The sequence below is a fragment of the Marmota monax genome, unplaced genomic scaffold (genome assembly GCF_021218885.2).
Source record: "Marmota monax isolate L192 unplaced genomic scaffold, Marmota_monax_Labrador192_F-V1.1 WCK01_AAM20220418_F8-fsc00156, whole genome shotgun sequence".
Taxonomy (NCBI): Eukaryota; Metazoa; Chordata; class Mammalia; order Rodentia; family Sciuridae; genus Marmota; species Marmota monax.
The window spans coordinates 2,418,679-2,439,646 of NW_026694013.1; the positions used below are offsets into that span (position 1 = coordinate 2,418,679).

A 20,968-nucleotide genomic window follows, 5' to 3' on the forward strand; every position below is an offset into this window, starting at 1 on the left:
AGAGCAGCATCTGCAGATAAGTAAAAAAAAAATCATCAGCCAAAACATGAATTTTTTTTAACCCAGAGAAAATATCTTTCAAAAATGAAAACAAATACTTTTTCAGATACACAAAAATTGGTGTATTTTATCACCTGATGTACAAAAAATATATTTGATCAAATTATGCTATGTGCATGGACAAATCTGGTATCATGAATCCCACTGTTATGAATAATTATAATGCAACAATAAAAATAAATCAAGAAATAGTCCTTAAAGCTAAAAGATACTGATACTAAACAGAATCCCAAATCTATAAAAAGAACTGGAGAGTTACAGAAATTCAAACAGCATGGATAAGTATGAAAACACTTTTTATTATTATATAATTTTTTAAGATGATAATCAATCATATAGAGGGAAAATCACAATGTGTAAAATATAAACTCTGTAATACATAGCCAGAAAGAAAGAAATTGAACTATCTTATTCTACAGATCTATACCAAAGTGACACATCATTTGCATGTAGACTGGGATAAGTTGAAGATGTCTATTATAAGCCTGTTAAATTCCCCTTTCTCAATGGGTAAAGATAACAGGAGGTTTTTGTTTTTTAAATAACTGTATAGAGGACAATTTAGGAGTATTTTTCAGAATTTTAATGGCATGCATAGTTTGATCTAACTCTTGACCCTTCATAAATCTATCTTACAGAGATTTGCAATATGAACACCTTTTTAATAAAGCAATTCCTCTGTAAGCATTTAATCTAATAAGAAATTAGACAATTATCCAGACATGTAGAGAAGATTCTCATTCTAATGTAATTTGTAAAAGAAAAAAAGTAAGCTAAATATCCTTCAAAATATTTAAATAAATTTGATTTAGCCATCAACAGAATACCTGCAGACATTAAAATTATGGTATATAACTGTATTTTGATATAGTGAAATATAGCAGTGTGAATAAATCCACAATATATCCTTAAATGAAGAGAGTTTAAATAATATATATAAAATAATCCTCTTTTCTTTTTTTAGTGAAAAATAATAAAGAAACAAGTGATGTGTTTTCATGGGTATGCTCAATAGTAAAATATCTAGAAGGATATATAGACAGTTTTCCATAGTAATTTTCTCTAGTTAGTGGAATTTCTAAATTTATTTTGGTATTAGTTTATTGTTGCAAGAAAGACACATTAATTTTATAATAATTGTTAAACTAATGAAGCTATTCCATTTGGGAAAATACCTCTTAAGAGGATTATCCCACTTCTCTTACATATGTATTTTAATTTCTCCTACATCTTTCAATCAAAAATTTCTTCTAATTACAGAGTGTTTCACTTTGGTGAATGAGGAAAACTTTGTTGTTGTTGTTGTTTAATTATTGGTTTTTTATGATTCTTTTAACATGTTTCAGAACACATTTATGCTTTAAAACTTTTTTGTTTATTTCTCTATTTGGTATTTTTGTAACGTTTTGACTTTGCTACCAGGCTTAATTTGCAAGCTGAATTTTGTTTTACTTTTACTACTTAGGCAATTTTTAGGTGAATTCATATCACTAATTTTTATTTTACATTTGCACTTTATTTTTCTCTATTTGTTCTTTTTAGATATACATGACAGTAGAGTGCATTTTGACATATTCTATATACATGGACATATCACTAATTTTAATGGCACTACATTTAGTGCATATGGATATAGTCTCTGAATAAGACGTAAACCACCATCCCATCAACAAATGATCAGACTGTCACTCTGCCAGGTCATTCTGTGCTAGGTGGGGATCTTGTTTTCTTCAAAACCATCTCCAATAGGAGCATTATCATTGACTTGGATCATACTCTGCCTGGTTTATAGGTTCTCTCTTGGCACGGATCAGACCAAACAGTCTGATGGGGTCATCATGAATGTTTTCCTCTATTGCCTGGCTTTCTGGTGAGAAACTCTCTGCCAAGTTGGTCGTAGAAATGCTGGCATCCACTGCATGTAATTGCTTGTCTTTCTCCTCCTCTGACAAGTGAGCATTCTGTTTTCTGGGCTTCCTGCGCTTCCCCTTGAAGCTGTGATCAAGTGAGGCGTAGCACATCTGTGTTTCAGCAGGCACCTAAAGAGAATGGTATGTTGATTCTTCATTGTTAGTCTGTTCATTCACTTTCATAAATTCTGAAATTTGTATGTCTTATGAAAAACAAGTAACTTGGTTTTGGCTTCAGCTACCTAACCCATCAATTAGGATAACAGAACAAAAATCAATAACCAACTCAAAGCTTTTGAGTTGAAAAAGGTGCAAAGTTAACAACTGTTCACCAAAAGAAAACTGTCTTTGATATTTTATGCACTCATGATTTTTATAAAAGCTGTCAAGTTTTGAAGAATGTTTCGATGACTCTTTTCCCTGGATTTTTATTTCTTTCTTATGTCCACTCAAAGTGGACATAACTGTTTTAGATTGACGCTCACCAGTCCCTGTCTCCACCTTTACCTCAGGTGATTCTTACCCTACGTTGTTCTTACCAAGTAAAAATACCTCAGTTTGTTGGGAATAATCATGGTAGAAAGGGATTAAACATATGACAAGTTCTACTTTACATGTGTTTACAAGGTCATTTAATGGTACCCACAAAAGTCCCCATTTTTTCCCTACACTTTAAGATTCATAAGTATCAAGATAACAGCATCCATTTAAGTGACTGATACTTGACAAAGAATTAAATTTCCCATCCTTCCCTGTTATTTCCTTCTTGTGTATCTGTGCCCAAATCCCCTTTGAGTTCATTTTAAGTTGGCCTTGGAGATGTCCATTCACATCTAAGATGTAAGACGGTCTAGTAGTCTCTCTGGCCTAGAGCTAGGTCAGAACTATGACAAAAAGGATAAAATGCTAGAGCAACTTGGAGAAGCAACAAAGCTGAAGCCAGGACCTTTAATTTGGTGTTAGAAAAACCTAGATTTGAATTTCAACACTACAATATACTAATCATGGAACCTCAAGCAACTTTAAAAAAAATCAGTTTTAAAACCTCAGCTTTCTTGCCTTAAAAATAAAAGTAGTAATGTCTGCCTCACAGTTATCAGTTATGATCAGTAGATAAAGATAATATGTATGGAAGCTGTAATTATTGTCCAAAAGTACAATGATATCATAATTATTAGAAGTTCCAGGCTAAAACTTAAGGATAGCCATTGAACCAACCAAAGATTTCTGTATTCGGGGTTTACTTTTAAGAATAGGCCAAAATTATATCAATTTGTGGATGCGGGAGTGAGGAAGTAACATTTGGATTAACAAATGTTAATTCTTGAGTAGATATCTTCCTATTGGTACTCATCTTCATGCTAAGAGTAGGATGTCTTATATTTTCTGTCAGGCAGAAGAGATGGTTCTGCTTACAAACTCTCTGGTTTCTTTGTCAAACTTTCTATTCTTAAAATAAGTGATTTCTAAAAAAAAATTGCAACAATTGCCTAAGTGGTATCCTTGCTTTAATCTTTCCCTTCTGCCATTAATCCCATGTACTTTGTTTAAAGTATCTTTGTAAGGCACAACTTTCATTTTATCATCCTATCCCCCAAAATATTAGCATAAAGACTAAAGTCTGAAATTCATATCCTGCCCTTTAAGGTTTTCTATTTCTATTCCCACTATGCCCAACATAAATTCTGTATTCCAGGAAAACTGGACAATTTACAGTTTCCTACCATACCTTGTACTGTTATCTGCTTTGTCTTTGCCCAGACAGAAAAGCTATCAGTGAAGTTTGAAAGATATTAGGTAACACAAAAGGATGCCTATCTTTTTTTTTTCGGTCTGTCACTTTATTCTATTGTTCTTTCTTTGATAATTTTCTCCCTCTTCTTTTGGTAAAGTCTTCATATCTAGTTTTGGGCAGGCTGTCAATTATAGTGCTATACCTCAAGTTCAGCAAAAGACTAAGCATGTAACCAAGGCTGGACCAATCATCAGTTGCCTCTGATCCCACTAGCAATAGAGGGTATCCCAGGATGGGCATGTGATTTCACCAGATCCAATTAGATAAAATTTTTAGGATTGATATATACATTCAAGGATTGAAAGATGTCTTTTTCCCAGGGTTTAGAAAAACAAATCTGAGCTTTCCAATTACTTGCTCACCCTTAGTCAAACAGTCTGTTGATAGGAGAAGATAATGAAGCCAGTAACTTCATGAGGAGACATGGAGGTCACCTCCATATTTAATCATCTCAAAACCAAAGTACACCCTTAGATCTCTCAGTCATAGAGAGCAATGGTATTCCTTTTATGCCAAAGTGGTTTGAATTTGGCTTCTGCACTTCAAATAATTTCAAATTTCAAATAATAAATGCATTTCAAATAATACATGTCTGGTCAACACTTGGTCAACTTTATCAAATGCTGTAGCGTTCATAGAATGTGAGTCCTGAGAAAGAACCAAAAATTATATATTTAATAATCACTTGAGGCTTCCATAAGTACTGTTTCAGTTGAGTGTATGGATGGATGACAGGGATAAAGGAATGTGTACCTACAGAGAAAAATGGAAACAAAAGAGAATGTTAAGAGTCAGTTGAGAAATTAGAGAGAAAACTGGTTAAAACAAGTTTTGTTGTTCTGTTTGTTTTCATTTTAAATATTGAGAATATTTATGCATATTACTAGATAATTAGTGATGATTTATTTTTAAAATGTAAGATGGAGAAGAGTTAAGTACTTGCAGGTATAGAATCCTAAAAGAAAAATGAGAAATGGTCAAGAGCATAAGTGTGAGTATTGAATTTGACAAGGAGAGAGGGTGCCTGACATAGGAAGGAAAGCAGAGGTTGGTTAGAGATGGACATGAAGGCAAAAGGAAAAAGCTCACACTTGTATCCCTCAAATTTTATATGATGTGGGACTCCTGTGGATTCATTTTATTACTAGGTTTCCTGATCAACTCTTTCTAGTTATTGGAGATTGAGGTATTGGAATTATAATCTCTAAACCACATATATCACTTTCAAAGGCTAAGAAGATTATTTACATTTTTTCTAACAAAGAAATATTCTCCCTCAAGTTTTACAATATAAAATTGAAGACTTTTTATACTTCTGTGGTTGACCAAAGTAACAAAGTATGATAAGGCAACCTGAATAGATCATGATTTTTCTTATAAAATGGAATTGAACAAATATAAATATATTACTTCTAATGTGTGAAACTAAATTTGTAAGAGGAATGTGATAGAACAGAGATTAATTTTGTGAGTGGTATATTTAAATATACAATTTATAAAAGAGCACGCTTAACAATGTTATATGGCTTTGTGTAATTTCCACTTGAGTGAAAACCAGATGTAGCTCAAAAAAGCTAATTTATACAATTCCTATGTAATAACTTCTATTCAGAATTCTCAGTACTTTACAACTAAAGTCCTGCAAAATCCCTACATTTCAGATGGCATGGTTATATTTTAATCTTCTATGAGAGGTGTCCTTTTATTATCATGGATTTAGCAGATCATATTATATCATGCATATTTTATCTTAAAATATATTTTACAATTATCTGAACATCAGATGATAGATTTGAAGCCTTTATATTTTTGCCCAACCTCATCACATCTTGATTTCATAATAAAAATTTCAAGAAGTCTGATATCTTAGGGAATTCACATAAATAAAAAAGAGAGAAATTCTACTTTAATGGGAAGTTTCTGAGATGTGACCCATTTGGGGGACAGAATGTTTTCCATTAGACAGGATAGGTTGGATTCTGTTTCCATCCTTAGTACCTTGGTGCCCCAGGACAAGATTTTCACCTTCACAAGCATTGGTAAAGTGGGAATAATAATGCTGCTTTCCTCATAGTCATCTAAAGAGATAGTACATATAAAGCACAGAATATCAGGCCTGACACCTAACAATTGCTTAGGAAATGCTGTCCTTTATGCTATTTCAAGGTAGTAAGGAGAAATAATATAATTGAAGAGAACTATTTTAACTGAAATTTATGGCACTTTGGAAACATGAAGGCTAAGACTTCTGAATGATTTTTAATAAGGATTAGTGCTATGTTTGATGAGGTTGAACTGATTGTGACAGGAAAAGGAGAAACTATATATTTTTCCTGAGTTTTTGTTTCTGCTTAAGTTTCTGTCCTGCCTGTCCACACAAACTGTGTGTATATTTCACAATTTCATGCCATAAAAGTACAGTCAGAGGGCTGGGGATGTAGCTCAGTTGGTAGAGTGCTTGCCTCCCATGCACAAGGCCCTGGGTTCAATCCCTGGCACCACACACACACACACACACACACAAAAAAAAAAAAGTACAGTCAGAGAATTATATTACAATGTACACTCATTTGCCTTTTAAAATAGAGGTATGCTGTTTCATATCCAGCTAAGTTATACTATAGCTTATGTTATTCTCTCTCTTTCTCATGGATTTCTAAGGTCTGGTTCTTGTGAGTTTGTATGAATGTCAGCTTTTACATTTATCTTTGTGCTGCACATGAACTTTTTATTCTGAAAGGAAAATCTTCATGCATTCTTTAGGAATAATCCAGCTTTTACCTTCAAATCTTGCCTTTGTATCTTTACATAAGTTTGACTCTTTGAGTGTGCTTCAGATTATGTTTACTTGCCTCTGATTGCTGTAGAGCTCAGGTCTCAGAACTTGATATTTGATTCATGCTACAAAATTTCCAGCAGACTACTTCCAGTGCATATCAGAATGCAATGCTCTTATGCTCTTGAAACATGCCCATGTGCTTTGACCTAGACTGAACTTGGTTTTTGGTACAGAAAAAGAAAACTCACGTGTGCAGATGGAGCAGCTTCTCGCATATTATTTACAGGTCTCTCTGGTCGGGCTTTCATTTGTTCATAGCAATTTTCACCCATTTCTTCTTGAGAGTTGAAAAGATTGTGATGTACAACAGAAAAGAAGTAAAGAATGTGAGCACAAATAAAAACACACTATTCAGGAGAACATCATGCTAAATGAAATAAACCAGACTCAGAAAAGCAAAGATCAAATGTTTTCTCTCATATGCAGAGGTAAGGATAAAGTAAGTGGAAAAGATGGGGAGTTTGGATATCATACAGATAAAGGGAAAATCAGTGAAGTGGAAGAAGGAGATTGAAAGGGAGGAAGGAGGGACAGGAAAGGGGAGAAAATGCAAAATGAATTTGACAAAATTATATTATGTATAATTATATCACAGTGAATTCTACCTTTGTGTATACCTATAAAGCTTCCATTAAAAATAAATAAATAAATGAAAGGAAAACCAGTAGAGTCGAGAAAGGGGAAACAGAGGAGGGGAGAGAAAGGGGCGGGGGGCACCAGGGACTGAAATGGAGTAAATTAAATTTCATGCATGTATGATTTTGTCAAAATTAACCCAACTATTATGTATAACTATAATGCACTAGCAAAAGAAAAAAAATACATGACCAAAAAAACATTCAAATGTAAATAAGAAACCCCAAAGAATTACTTAACAATCTTTTTGGTGGAGTTGCAAAGAGGTTAAGGAAACACTGCTACCTGCAGATCAGATAGTGAAGTCTTTTTCTTTTCTTTTTATTTATTTTTAATTTTTTTTTGTACTAGGGATTGAACCCAGGGATGCTTAACCACTGAACCACATCCCTGCCTTTCTTTATTTTTTATTTTTTGAGACAGGGTCTCACTAAGTTGCTCAGGGCCTTGCCAAGTTGCTGACACTGGCTTTAAACTTGTGATCCTCCTGCTTCAGCCTCCAAAGCTGCTGGGATGACAGGTGTTCACCACCATGCCAGGCTGACAGTGAAGTCTTTTGCTTCACAGCATTAATAATGAGACAAATAAAAGTCCTTGGGATAAAAAATGTTTACCATTATAGGATATGACAGTCTCATCTTAAGCTACCATTTAGATGTTATAAAGACCCCATGTGTAAAGGATCACCTGTATTCCTTGTTACTTAGATATAATTGCAAAAGATACATGGTGGCAAAAAGTACAAGTTCATATATATATATATATATATATATATATATATATATTAGTAAGTACAATTCTTTAATTCTATGAGTAAGAATTTTTATTCATAGTCATGAATCAAACATTCTGATTCTGAAAAGAAGCCTTACATTAAGATTTTTATCTCAATAGTCAGTGACAAGATAGCACAGTCACAACCTAAAGGTCCAAGTCTGTACAGTGCTGTTCCTATATATTTGGGACTTCTGTTCAGTGTGTAAAAGCCAGCAGACTTATACTTTCATCCTATGAGGATGAGTTTTTTAAATCATCCACATCTTTCTTCTTCCAAATATTTCACTAGATACCCCCACTTAGGATGCACAGTTACCTAACAGAAATATGGACTGCACCAATTTGCCCTCAGAGAAAAAAGAAACATTACTATGATAAAAGATATCTAATAATCTTTCAACCCTTTCTGAAAAAGCTAGACGGAAAAATAGTCCAAGGTTCTCAAAACATAGTCAATAAAAAAATCTGCATCAAAATCATCTGTTGTTAAATAGCAGGTTCATAAACCCAGTCCAGTACATACTTAACTCAGATTATGGGGAAATGACACCTGAGCTTACTTGTGTATGGAAATTACAGGGATGGTCAATAGAATACATGAGAATTTAAATTCTCAAATATTACTAATGGGCACAACAATTCTGCAAAGGGAAACAAGAGGGCAAATTATTTTTAACAATGTATTTCTGAGTAATAGTTTCTGATTCTTTAGAGTTCAGTGCTTAGAGGACAATTTGCAATTAAAGATATAATTAATAAAATTCTTGGATCTGATAAAAACCTCACATTTCTAATTTTTGGAGGGTTCCATATTGTTTTGAGTATAGATATTCAGCTACATCTAGTACATTACAGGAAATCTCTGTGTTTGGTCCTTAGAGATGAACAGGAGTTATAACCCCAGAGTCTTCTCTCTTGAATTGAGTGGAGATTGATAGGGAAAGGGCAGTAGCTTTTCTCACCAGTTCTGAGACTAGACCAAGGCTTTCTATTTCAAGGAATCTAGGGTGCTTTGTTTTTTAGGTGGTTATTCAAGGAATAATGGATGCTGGTAACTGAAGAGCACTTGTTATATAAGAACAAAAATGTATAAATCACCTAGTGATGATTTAGCTGTTCTTTCCCTATCTGCCATCCATCCAGCTCCAGGTCCTCTATTTTAAAAGAACCAGTTAGAACACAGGAATCCAGAGGAAGTATTTATTGTTCCATATTATTTACAGCAGATTTGCTTTTGTTTATAGAGCACAAAGCACTGTTTCTGTAAAACATTTTCTTTTCTAGAAATAACTTTATTTCATGAATTCTCTGTGTGTCAAAATGCATGGTAATAGGATCTTCCTGTATTCTCATTACTAATAGAGTGAAAGAAAGAGAATATAGAAAAGCAGGATGATGATTTACTCTTAGTATCAATGCAATTTATAATAAACACCATTGGAAGCATATCCTAAATGATATACTAAATATATTTGAATTTATAGTTACTCCAAGGATTTTTTAAATGTGATTGTGTTTGAAAAATGAGTTTTGTCAAATTCTTTGTAGAATTATGTGGGTCTACTTATTGATAGGTTATGAAAGAATAAAACTTACCTGGGATTATATTATCTAAATTACCGTAAATTGGTGTGTCTTCAATATAATATTCATCAACCCTATAACAAGGAAAAAATTTACATGATTAAAGTCCATTTTATGAATAATTCACTACTAACGTTCCTAACTTAGCCAAAGTCAGTACTGAGTTAAATACTGCATGTTCTTATTCAGCCTCAACCAACCAAGGTAGATGTGTTTATCTGTGAGTGAGCACATCCATGTATGAATGTATGCATGTAAATTTAAATAGTTGAAAATGGGACTTTCTTTTAGGGAATGCTTATTTAGTATTCATTGTGTGTCAGGTGCTACTTGAAGTGCATTTCATTTTTTGTACATTTTATTCTCACAAAAAGTCCAAAAGAAAAGAACCGTGTCCTTCCCATTTTACAGATAAGATACCCTAGGCACACAGAGGTTATAGAACTTGTTCAAGGTCATAAGTCTAATAAATAGAAGAGTTGAGATTAGAATCTATCTGTACTAACTGTATAACCATACTGTCTAATGATATTCTTTCACCTTGAATATCACTCTTAACAGTCCCTTAAGATTATGTTTAATAAGTAGTATTTCAGACTAATTAGATTGGCAGCTGTAATAAAATGATTGATTAGCTATTGCATCTAGATGCTAGGTTAAATGTTTTACATACACCATGTTAAAAACCTATGGAAATTCTGCAAAGACAGTGTTATTATTCCCCACTTTATAGAAGAGAAGACTGAGATTCAATAAATGAATTTGTTTTCCTTAGTCCTATGTGTAATGTCATCAACAATGACCGATTATGAAAACGGTCCACTTTGCCAGTGCTCATTCAATCCTCGGTACAATCCTACAATATGCATATATTTACTTCTATTGTACATATAAGGAATTTGAAACTCATAGCAGGTAGTTAAATTTCTCAAAGACACATAGTAACTGGCAGTGCTAGGATAGTAATGCAAATTTGATCCTAAAGCCTGTTCTCTGTCCACATCATGAGGAAGACTTGCAGAAGGTGGTACTACTAAACAGCTATAGGAAAACAGTCTAGGAAGTCATACCAGGACCATAGCTTTGTGCGCCTCTAGTCAAGAAAATTGACAAGAACACATGACTATTTGTTCTTGTTCCTTGATTAAGTTTCCTGCCAGCCTCATGTGAGTGATGCTACTATTAAAATAGACATCTTACTATTGTCATCATACTGTCACTCTACCTATGATATCCTCCCATTGACAACACCCCTAGTAACCAGCTTTCACAATGGCAGGCTGGGAACAGAGGAACGTATCAGGTGGTGAAAAGTGGCATTTCATAAAATAGTACCAAGCACTTTAACTTGGAGATTACACGTCACTGAGAGCTGGAAGGAATTGCATCAAAAGAAAAGGGAACTCTTATCTTAAGGCCTGACACCTGCATTATTCCCCATGCTTCTAAAAGAAGACACAGTATGTATAAATTGTAAGTATCCTTAAAAAATAGCAGTTCAAAGAATGCCTGCATGAAATGGTTTCACAGTCCAGGTACTAGCATGTCTTTCACTTAGCTTATAACAGAGGAACTCATCTGTAACCTTTCTTTCCAGCCAGTAATTCAACACAGCTTAATATTAGGATACAGAGTGGTCCCTGCTCAGGTTTTTCAAATTTTTAATAAGATGACCCATCCATTTTCCTAGCCCATATAGATAGCAGACACAACCTGCAAATGATAAATCATGTCCAAAAAATGAATATTGTTTCATTCCCTATGAATGAAAATAAGATGTGATTTATAATGCGGTGCCCTGTGTCTACAGGCAGGTCTCAAATGATTAATCATCTCAAATAAACTATTATTCAGGAGCAGTGCCTAACGAACAAATTTTAAAAATGTATTTTTACTTAAAAATACCAACTAGCTCCAGCTTATTGCAGACATGTAATAAACTTCAACATGTGTTTGGAAGTATTTTATGTGGCAGATTATAGTAATTACTTTTTAAAATAAATTAAGATATCATCCCACAGCGGAGAGGCTAGTGTACCTCTATCTGAGTTTGGGCCTGAGTTTGGGACTCTCCATTGCTCTGAGAATGACTCAAGTGGCCCTTTCACCAATAAATACATTTACTCGCACACCAAAATTTAAGGATGAATTAATTATATCTTTTACTGTAGCCCAAATTTTGTGTTTTAACAGATTTTTCTCTTTATCTTGTTTTTTAAATTCTTATTTTTAATTTTTTTGTGAAATATCTTTTAATTAGTCAAATACTTTATGATCTATGGGGATTTAAATAATTCATTCAATTTTTTTTTTAAAAAAGATCATTACTTCTTTCTAAACGCCCTTGGGCTTCAATTCCTTAAGTTTCAACTGTCTTATTTATAAATCAAGATTATTAAACTAGTTGATTTCTATTCTTTTCAGTTCCGAAATTCTATTATATAAACATAGGCTTCCAAAATCCAAATAAAAATTAAAGACAATTCTACAAAACTAAATAAAATTGGGGCTGGGGATATAGCTCAGTTGGTAGAGTGCTTGCCTTGCATGCACAAGGCCCTGGGTTCAATCCTCAGCACCACACACACACACAAAAAAAACAAACAAACAACAACAAAAAAAAAAAACCTAAGTAAAATTGTTTAAAAGAACTGAGAAATTGTCAAATTGAGGAAAAAGCAAGCTTCAGAATCTTTCAGAAATTTTGGCAAATGCCAACTTGATTTTCTTGACAGATATTTCTTTGAATAGGCAGAGATGTAAGTTTGGGTTCTATTGGCATATGTTTTTGGGAGCCTTGGAGTATGAAATCATTTATGGAATGAGTATGGGTAGGGAAGACATTCACTAGAGGAGTTCAGGAATGTTCTGTTATTTAAGGTCCAGGAACCATAGAAGAAAAAGGACCTGCCAGAAAGAGAAGAGGAAAATCCAGAGGGCATAGGGTATAATGGCTCACAATCCAGAAAAAGCAAATGTTTCAAGAGAATGTTAGAGTGCCAGATGCTCCTGAGGGATCCAGTAAGATGATATTTGAAACAGTGGAATTCATTGATGTCCTTTGACAGGGGCTGTGGATTAGAGAGGTCCAAAGATTGATTAGAGTAAATTCAAGACAGAAGAGGAAAAGAGGAGGAAGAACTAGAAAAATGTGTACAGAATGGAGATGGAAACTTCAAGGTTTATGTAAATGGTACCAAACAATGGGGAGGTATCTGTGGGACAATCTAGTATAGAAGGAGCATTTTCTATTTGTCTTAAGGTATGGATAATACAGTCATTTATATATTGAGGGGAATGATACAAGAGAGAAAGAAAAAATATTGATGCAGGAGAGAAAATGGGAGTTTAGAGTGATGTGTTCCTGAGCATGTGACTACTGAAGTTTTGTTTTCCCTGGCCGGAACTGTGCCATGGGTATGTGCATCTTGAATTTAGAGTAAAAGGGCACCAGTGATGAAATCCTGATCCAGGAGAACAGTGTCAACTGTTTTGTGTTGGCTGGAGGTTGAGAAGTGAATCCCCTGTGAAGAGACCACTGGACTCTCAGCCTTCATATCTAATACCAAGTTTTCATTCTCTTGATTAGGATTCAAGTTCCTCTCCAAAATGGCAGATTCTTTGGAAGTCTTTTAAACAAAAAAAGAGCTTGCTAGTGCATTAGGGTACTTAGAAAAGAAGAGTCTCTTGCCAGATCTGTGGGGAAAGCAGACTAAAAAGAACTACCAGAATGAAGACTTATAAAGAGACCCTGGAGCAGTGATACTGAGCTGGGCATGGCAAAGGGACAAGGCAGAATAATATTTTTTAGAGCACATAAGGACTTCTTAGGGATTTCCAAAAATACTTACGAAGGGGGGGATCCAAGATGGCAGGCCAGAGGGAGGCGGCATTCTGTGTTGCTCTGTGACCTGGGTCTCAACTAGTGGGAATACTGCTTCTCTGAGAGTGATTGAGGACCCCTCAACAGCTGCTCCCTCTCAGGAACTACAGCCCCAGTGCCGGCGCGGGGCTCCAGACTCCAGTCTACTCGCCCATGCAGGTCTCACGGGTGCCTTAGCTGGACCACTAGCATCAGCACCAGTGCAAAATTCCCAGACGCCCTTCCCATGCAGGACACTCAGCCACTACCCACGCACAGGAACTCCAGCTGCCACTCCCGTGTGGACCCCCATCTACCAAAGTGGGGCTCCCCTCGTCACCTCCATATTGGGATTTGGCAGCTACTGCCATAGTCCCCTATGTACATGGTAGCCTGCCTGCACCCGCGGACATCGCCAAGGCTGTGAAGACAGCCAACAGCCACAACTCTACATGCCACAGAGCCCATCTCTGAACACGTTGCACAATGCCATCAAGCAGCTCCCGCCGACCTGACCTGACACCCCTTCACTGAAAGCAGCTGCCTCCATCTTGGGTCACCAACATCTCCATCTTTAGTTGGGGCAACTACAAGTTTGGAACACAGGATAGCCAGGTACCCATAGTTTCTAACTCCTCCCTCTCCCCAGCAGCTGCTAACCTGGCACCGTGACTGCCCAGTACAAAACAGCTGTCCGCAAAGGATGCACAGCTGTCAAAGGGCAATACATAAGACCCCCAGAGAGCAAGGTCCCATATTAGGAAGTAGAAAGGAGAGGGTGAATGAGACACATTTTAGAGACTAACATAGAGACCAGGAACTGTGAGGTCTACAGGCACGATGAGGAGATAAGACCAGGCGCCCACATCACAAAAGCAGGACCCAAAGGAGATCCTTGAGGTGCAGCCTCCCATCGGGACCTGTGAGTGCCATACCCCACCTCCAGGTGCCCTGCACCCAAGTCAACCCTCATACCCTGGTAACCAACATCCTGAGGGTGGAGATACCAGCTAAGAACAGACAACTCCACCTATTGGATGAGAAGCGAAGCAAAAAAGATGCACATCACCAACCAAAACAATCTTTGTTTTTTCCTTCAAGTTTTTATTTGTTTCCTTCTCCCTCTCTATTCTTCTGTCCTCACATCCCCAACATATGTGAAACCAAGTACTGTGCAAAGCAACTCTTAGCAAATACAAAAAAGTAGAGAGACTATCCTGCATTCTATCAGATCCTAATGGAATAAAATTAGAAATCAATGATAAAATTTAAAAAAATTACTCCAATACATGGAGGTTATATAATATGCCACTGAATGAACAATGAGTTGCAGAAGACATCAAGGAGGAGATTAAAAAAATTTTACAGGTGAATGAGAACACAGATACAACATATTGAAATCTCTGGAACAATATGAAAGCAGTTCTAAAAGGAAAGTTCATTGCATGGAATTCATTCCTTAAAAGAAGAAAAAGCCAACAAATAAATGACCTAACATTACATCTCAAAGCCCTAGAAAAAGAAGAACAAAACAACACCAAAATTAGTAGAAGACAGGAAATATTTAAAATCAGAGCTGAAATCAATGAAATTGAAACAAGAAATAATTGAAAAAAGTCGTTTCTTTGAAAAAAATAAATAAAATTCATAAATCCTTAGTCGTGCTAATGAAGAGAAGGAGAGAGAAAACTCAGACTGCTAACATACATGATGAAAAAGTAAATATCACAACAGACACTACAAAAGTACAGAAGATAATTAGAAATTATTTTGAAAACTTGTACTCCAATAAAATAGAAAATATAAAAGGCATTGACAAATTTTTAGAGTCATATGATTTGCACAAATTGAATCATGATTTAAACAGATCAATTTCAAGCAATGAAATAGAAGATGCCATCAGAAACCTACCAACCAAGAAAAGCCCAGGACCAGATAGATACACAGCAAAGTTTCTACAAAACCTTTAAAGAAGAACTAATACCAATATTCTTCAATTTATTCCAGGAAATAGAAAAAGAGGGAGGACTTCCATACTCATTCTATGAGGCCAATATCACCCTGATTTCCAAACAAGTTAAAGACATATCAAAAAAAATTCAGACCAATATCTCTAATGAACATAGATTCAAAAATTCTCAATAAAATTCTGAAAAATCAAATACAAAAACATATCAAAAAGATCATGCTCCACGATCAAATGGGATTCATCTGAGGGATGCAAGGTTGGTTCAACATACAAAAATCAATAAATGTAATTTATCACATCAATAGACTTAAAGAGAAGGATCATATGATCATCTCAATAGATGCAGAAAAAGCATCTGACAAAATACAGCACCCCTTCATGTTCAAAAAACTAGGGATAACAGGAACATATCTCAATATTTAAAAGCTATCTATTCTAAGCCCCAGGACAACATCATTCTAAATGGAGAAAAAAATGAAGGCATTCCCTCTAAAAACTGGAATAAGACAGGGATGCCCTCTTTTGCCACTTCTATTTAACATAGTATTTGAAACATTGACCAGAGCAATTATATAGACAAAAGGAATTAAAGGGATACAGATAGGAAAAGAAGAACTCAAATTAGCACTATTTGCTGACAACACAATTCCATGCCTAGAAGACCCAAAAAATTCCACCAGAAAACTTCTAGAACTAGTAAATGAATTCAGCAACGTAGCAGGATACAAAATCAACACACATAAATCAAAGGCATTTCTGTATATCAGTGACAAAACCTCTGAAAGGGAAACAAGGAAAATTATCACATTTACAAAAGCCATTGGCATTCCTCATGGAAATAGAAAGAGCAGTCATGAAATTCATCTGGAAAAATAAGAAACCCAGAATAGCTAAAGCAATCCTCAGCAAGAAGACTGAAGCAGATAGCATCACTATATCAGACCTTAAACTATACTACAGAGTAATAGTAACAAAAACAGCATGGTATTGGCACCAAAACAGACTTGTAGACCAATGGTACAGAACAGAGGACACAGAGACAAACCCATATAATTACAGTTATCTTATATTAAACAAAGGCACCAAAAACATACATTAGAGAAAAGATAGCCTCCTCAACAAATGGTGCTGGGAAATCCATAGGCAACAAAGTGAAATTAAGCCCCTATTTCTCACCATGCACAAAACTCAAAGTGGATCAAGGACCTAGGAATTAAACCAGAGACTCTGCGTCTAATAGAAGAAAAAGTAAGCCTAAATCTCCATCATGTCAGATTAGGCCCTGACCTCCTTAATAAGATTCCTATAGTGCAAGAATTAAAGCCAAAAATAAATAAATGGGATGGATTCAAACTAAAAAGCTTCTTCTCAGCAAAAGAAACAATCAGTGAAGTGCATAAAGAGCCTATGTTTTGGGAGCCAATTTTTACCACATGCACTTCAGATAGAGCACTAATCTCTAAGGTATATAAAGAACTCAAAAATATGTGTAATATGAATTGTAATGCATTCTGCTGTCGTATATAACAAATTAAAATCTAAAAAATGGGAACAAAAAGAAATTTGCACCGTTTTGCAAGAATAAGAATCATAAAGGTTTACTCTTGAAAAAAATCCTAAACAATTAAAATGGTTTTATACTATCTTCAGCTGGAAAACTTTTTATATCCTTTATCCACTTACTTTATGGATTAATATATTATCATCAATTAATTAAGTCATTTCTATCATAATAAAATGTCATCATTAGAACTGCAAAAAATACTTATGAAGGGGACTAGACTTATGCAGTTACATACAGGTAAGGTTGGGGTTATGGTTATTTGTACATTAAAACAGGAGGGTGGAAAGCTGGGAGACACTTGAGTAGCAGTCAGAAAAGGGGCTCATTTGCATACCCCACTGGGAGTGTGTTATATCAGGAAAACACAATCCAGGAGTTCCACTGTCTTCAGCATTCTCAACCCTGAGAAAAGGTCAAGAAGACAATGGAGACTAGTTATATTTAGGGCACTAGTTATATTTGATGAGTGTATTTAGCACAGAGGGGAAATAAAAAGGGTCCCATCCTGCAGAGCTCTAACCATCCAGGAAATAGCCCTAAGGTTGAAGAGTAGCTGAGCAGAGATGTTTTGTAATGCTGGTGGGAACATGTCCCAAGCTTTCTGAGAGAAACTGAAAACTGAGGAGTCATGATAAACTTGAAGTCATTGTAATCCAGGACTGCTTTCCTAGAGTAGGCTGAACAAGCTTCAAATGGGTATGAGTAGTCTTAGATTTTAATTCTCATCCAATAAAGTAGCACCTTTTTTTTTTTCAAATAACCTCTGTAAAATTCACCAATGCTTATTTTCCCAACACTACAAAACTACCATTGAGAGAATTTGATTAAAATTCATACTAGTCTGGATCCTAGACCCATGGTATTCCCACTACACTAACTTTCTTACACAAATAAAAAGCCAAGAATTGTATAGAATTACAGTTTAAATGAAAAACGAAGTGGCCCCAGGGTAAATACCAGAAAGTGAGTATTTGACTTTCTGTAGATTTATGCTGTTCTTAAATTGATCATGTTTCTGACCTACAAGTACAGGAAGAGCAGGGATTTGGGGAAGCAGGACAATGAAGGTGAAAGAAGAAAAACTTTTCCCCTTTTGGCCTAGCTTCCCACCTAGACAGATGCTGTTGGGGGCAGGGAAGAAGCATAATGGAAAACCCAGTGTGATGGAAGCTAACTACCTTCTTTATTGCTATAAGCCACTTTGGAACTGAAAAGGCATAACTAATTCTAGACTTACCTTTAAAAGATGGCCTTGTTTCCACTTACTCTGTTTTAATATTTTTAATTTTAGTGGCTGTAGATTTTTTTTCCTAGAGCTTTAAAGCTCCCATACAAAAGTAATTTTATTTTTGAACTACATAATCAAGAGAAATAGAGAAGTTATGAAGTTTATACCCGGATGCTGTGAATTAGCATGCTTTTCTATAGATAACGTCTGTATTGCATATTCAGATTTTGCCTAAGTGGAGATTTATTACACAAGACAAGAGATGATTGAATCCTTGAAGGAAGGATCTGTGTCTTTTCATCTTTGTATTTCTATTGTTGCAGGACAGTTCTCCAGGTGGCCTTGAAACAATCAAGTTCTCCTCCTCTGTCATTTGTAATTCTCAAGAACAAGTAAAAATGTTCTAAAGAACAACCTCCAGGGATGAAGAGTAACTGGCTTCAGCAGAACAGACTCTAGTCCCCCATAGAGACAGGGGATCCTTCATCATTAGCCCACCATAGCATTTTGCTCCAGGGTATAAAACCCAATGTGGAGCCAGCTCAGGAGGCTAAGGCAGGAGGATCTCATTCAAACCCAGCCTCAGCAATTTAGCAAGGCCCTACGCAACTCAGTGAGACCCTGTCTCTAAAGGAAAAATAAATAAATAAATAATTTTAAAAGGCTGGAGATGTGGCTCAGTGGTTAAGTGCCCCTGGGTTCAATCCCTGGTACAATAAAAAAAAAAAAAAAACGAGAACAAGGTGGGCTGCTTTCTGAGGTCTCTTAATTCCAGTGCAAGGGGGTCACATGCAAATGAGATACTATTCCTGGACAATTTTCCTGAGCACTGAAAAACTAGCTCCCAATGAGTTCTAGGCTTTTGTTTTCCATTGCTTCATATCTGTATTTAATAGATCTTCTACATGTAGCTAATTATGTATGTTGTGTGTCTTGTCACACAAGACACAAGCAAGTAGAAACCAGCAGCCAAAGATGCAGCAGGCTGAAGTGATAGAACTCTGTCTCCTGGTGGTTGCCATAGTGATGATCTTTGTTTTCCTCTGTGCAGTGTAGATCTTCCCTTGGGTTTGGTCATTAGTGATCTGGTTTTGCAATTGTCTAAAACAGTGCTTATTTGTTGAGTGAATATTTATGGAATGAATGAATGTTATAAAGAACCAGTCACTATGAGGCTTGCCTGTAATCCCAGCTACTCAGAAGGCTGAAGCAGGAGGATCACAAGTTTGAGGTTAGCCTGGGCATCTTAGTGAAATTCTGTCTAAAAATAAAAAGTAAAAAAGCCTGGGAACATAGGTCAGTGGTAAAACAACCCTGAGTTCAGTCCCCAGTACCACCACAAACAAACAAACAATCAAAACCAGCTTCTTTTTCACCTATGCCCTGCAGCAAAGAGCCTGTTTACATGGAGATGGGTATTTTACCAAATTTCCCTTCCAACCCCTCCTATTCTAATTCACAAACCATTCTTTAGCTAAATGATCTAGTCACAGATTTCTATCACACTGCATCTTAATTAACCTTCAGATGACAATCAGTCATCAAGGAGATTAGCCTCTACTCCATGGTTATATAGGATTATTTTTGTCATATTTTTGATAATAAACAAAAGAGTAATGAGCAAATCATTCCTGATATGAACTAATGACTTGAAAATTATCTCATGCTTTATAGGAACTCCAATGCAAAAAAAAAGTCATAAAACTAAAAATTTTGTGTGTGAGTAGGTCTGCCTGCAGCCCAGATCTTCCATCTGTTAGACGTTTTACGTAGAGAGCAACTAAAACCACTGGAATCCCAAAGGCTATGCAGTTAGAAAGTTCTCTGTTTTTCAAAGGCCTGTCAGTCTGCCGTTTCAGAGCCTTGAAGAGGCCTTGAAGACCTCTAAGAAATTCTCTTTATTTAGATTGTTTTTTACTCCTAAAATGGAATCTCCACTGAAATGACACATTAGTGTCAGAAATACTGTCTGAAAAATGAAATTTCTTTATTATGATTTATGCTGTAAACATTTTTTAAAAGTATTAAACTATACAAATTTCTCTGTAACTAGATCAATAAATATGAAAGGGAATAAATATTAAAGAATAACTGTAACTGGATGCTCTATTAGAGAATTGATTCATTCCACTTACCATTTATTCACATGACCCTTATAAACAAAGAGCGGGCCACTAGGCTTATTGGTATATGAGACATTGCCAGATTTTTCTCTACTCCAGATTCCGAAGTGCAGCATAATTCTATATAAAATTCAACAGTGCTTTTAAAATTTTAGTTGAATCATAATCTAGTATATCTGCTTTTGGAATTAATGAGAATTATAGATGCGAGGTTAGAGTCTCGTTTCATTCTTCACTCGGCTGTTTGATTGACTCAGGATTTGTTAATAACTAGAGTGGATAATAATGTTAGAGCATCTAATCTTCAGATGAGAGTAAAAATAATTAAAATTCACTTTCATTTTATTTTAACCCAGGTGCAACATCCCTGAATCAAATCTATAAGCAATATAGCCTTTGTTACTTTCCCTCAATAATTGGGAAACATAAAAGATGATTCAGTTTCAACATACCTGGGAATGAAGTCATCAGAGCATCTGTACATTTTATCTGAAAAATATCCAAAATATACAAATTAAAAGAAACTTTGCCATACATTTGCTAAATCTTCTACAGAGTGTTCTGAGGGGAGCTTAGCTTCCGTGTAATCTAACATCTTTGATCATGCCATTCAGGCCACCA

At 35.4% G+C, this 20,968-nt stretch overlaps 1 protein-coding gene across 4 annotated transcripts in view; it reads right to left on the reverse strand.

The window, feature by feature from the left end:
• Positions 1–339: 339 nt before the first annotated feature.
• LOC124106437 (T-cell receptor-associated transmembrane adapter 1) overlaps positions 340–20,968 on the reverse strand; it is a 44,874-nt gene continuing 24,245 nt past the window's right edge. The window contains exons 3-6 of one of the 4 annotated variants that reach the window (XM_046464053.2): positions 20,800–20,836; positions 9,614–9,675; positions 6,793–6,878; positions 340–2,099 (exon numbers count right to left, since the gene is read on the reverse strand). In XM_046464053.2, coding sequence (XP_046320009.1) covers positions 1,818–2,099; positions 6,793–6,878; positions 9,614–9,675; positions 20,800–20,836 — 467 coding nt within the window. In that variant the 3' untranslated portion in view covers positions 340–1,817. Of the gene's footprint in view, positions 2,100–6,792; positions 6,882–9,613; positions 9,676–20,799; positions 20,837–20,968 lie in introns of all 4 variants that reach the window. The other 3 variants (XM_046464052.2, XM_058585468.1, XM_058585467.1) reach the window with 3 other exon arrangements.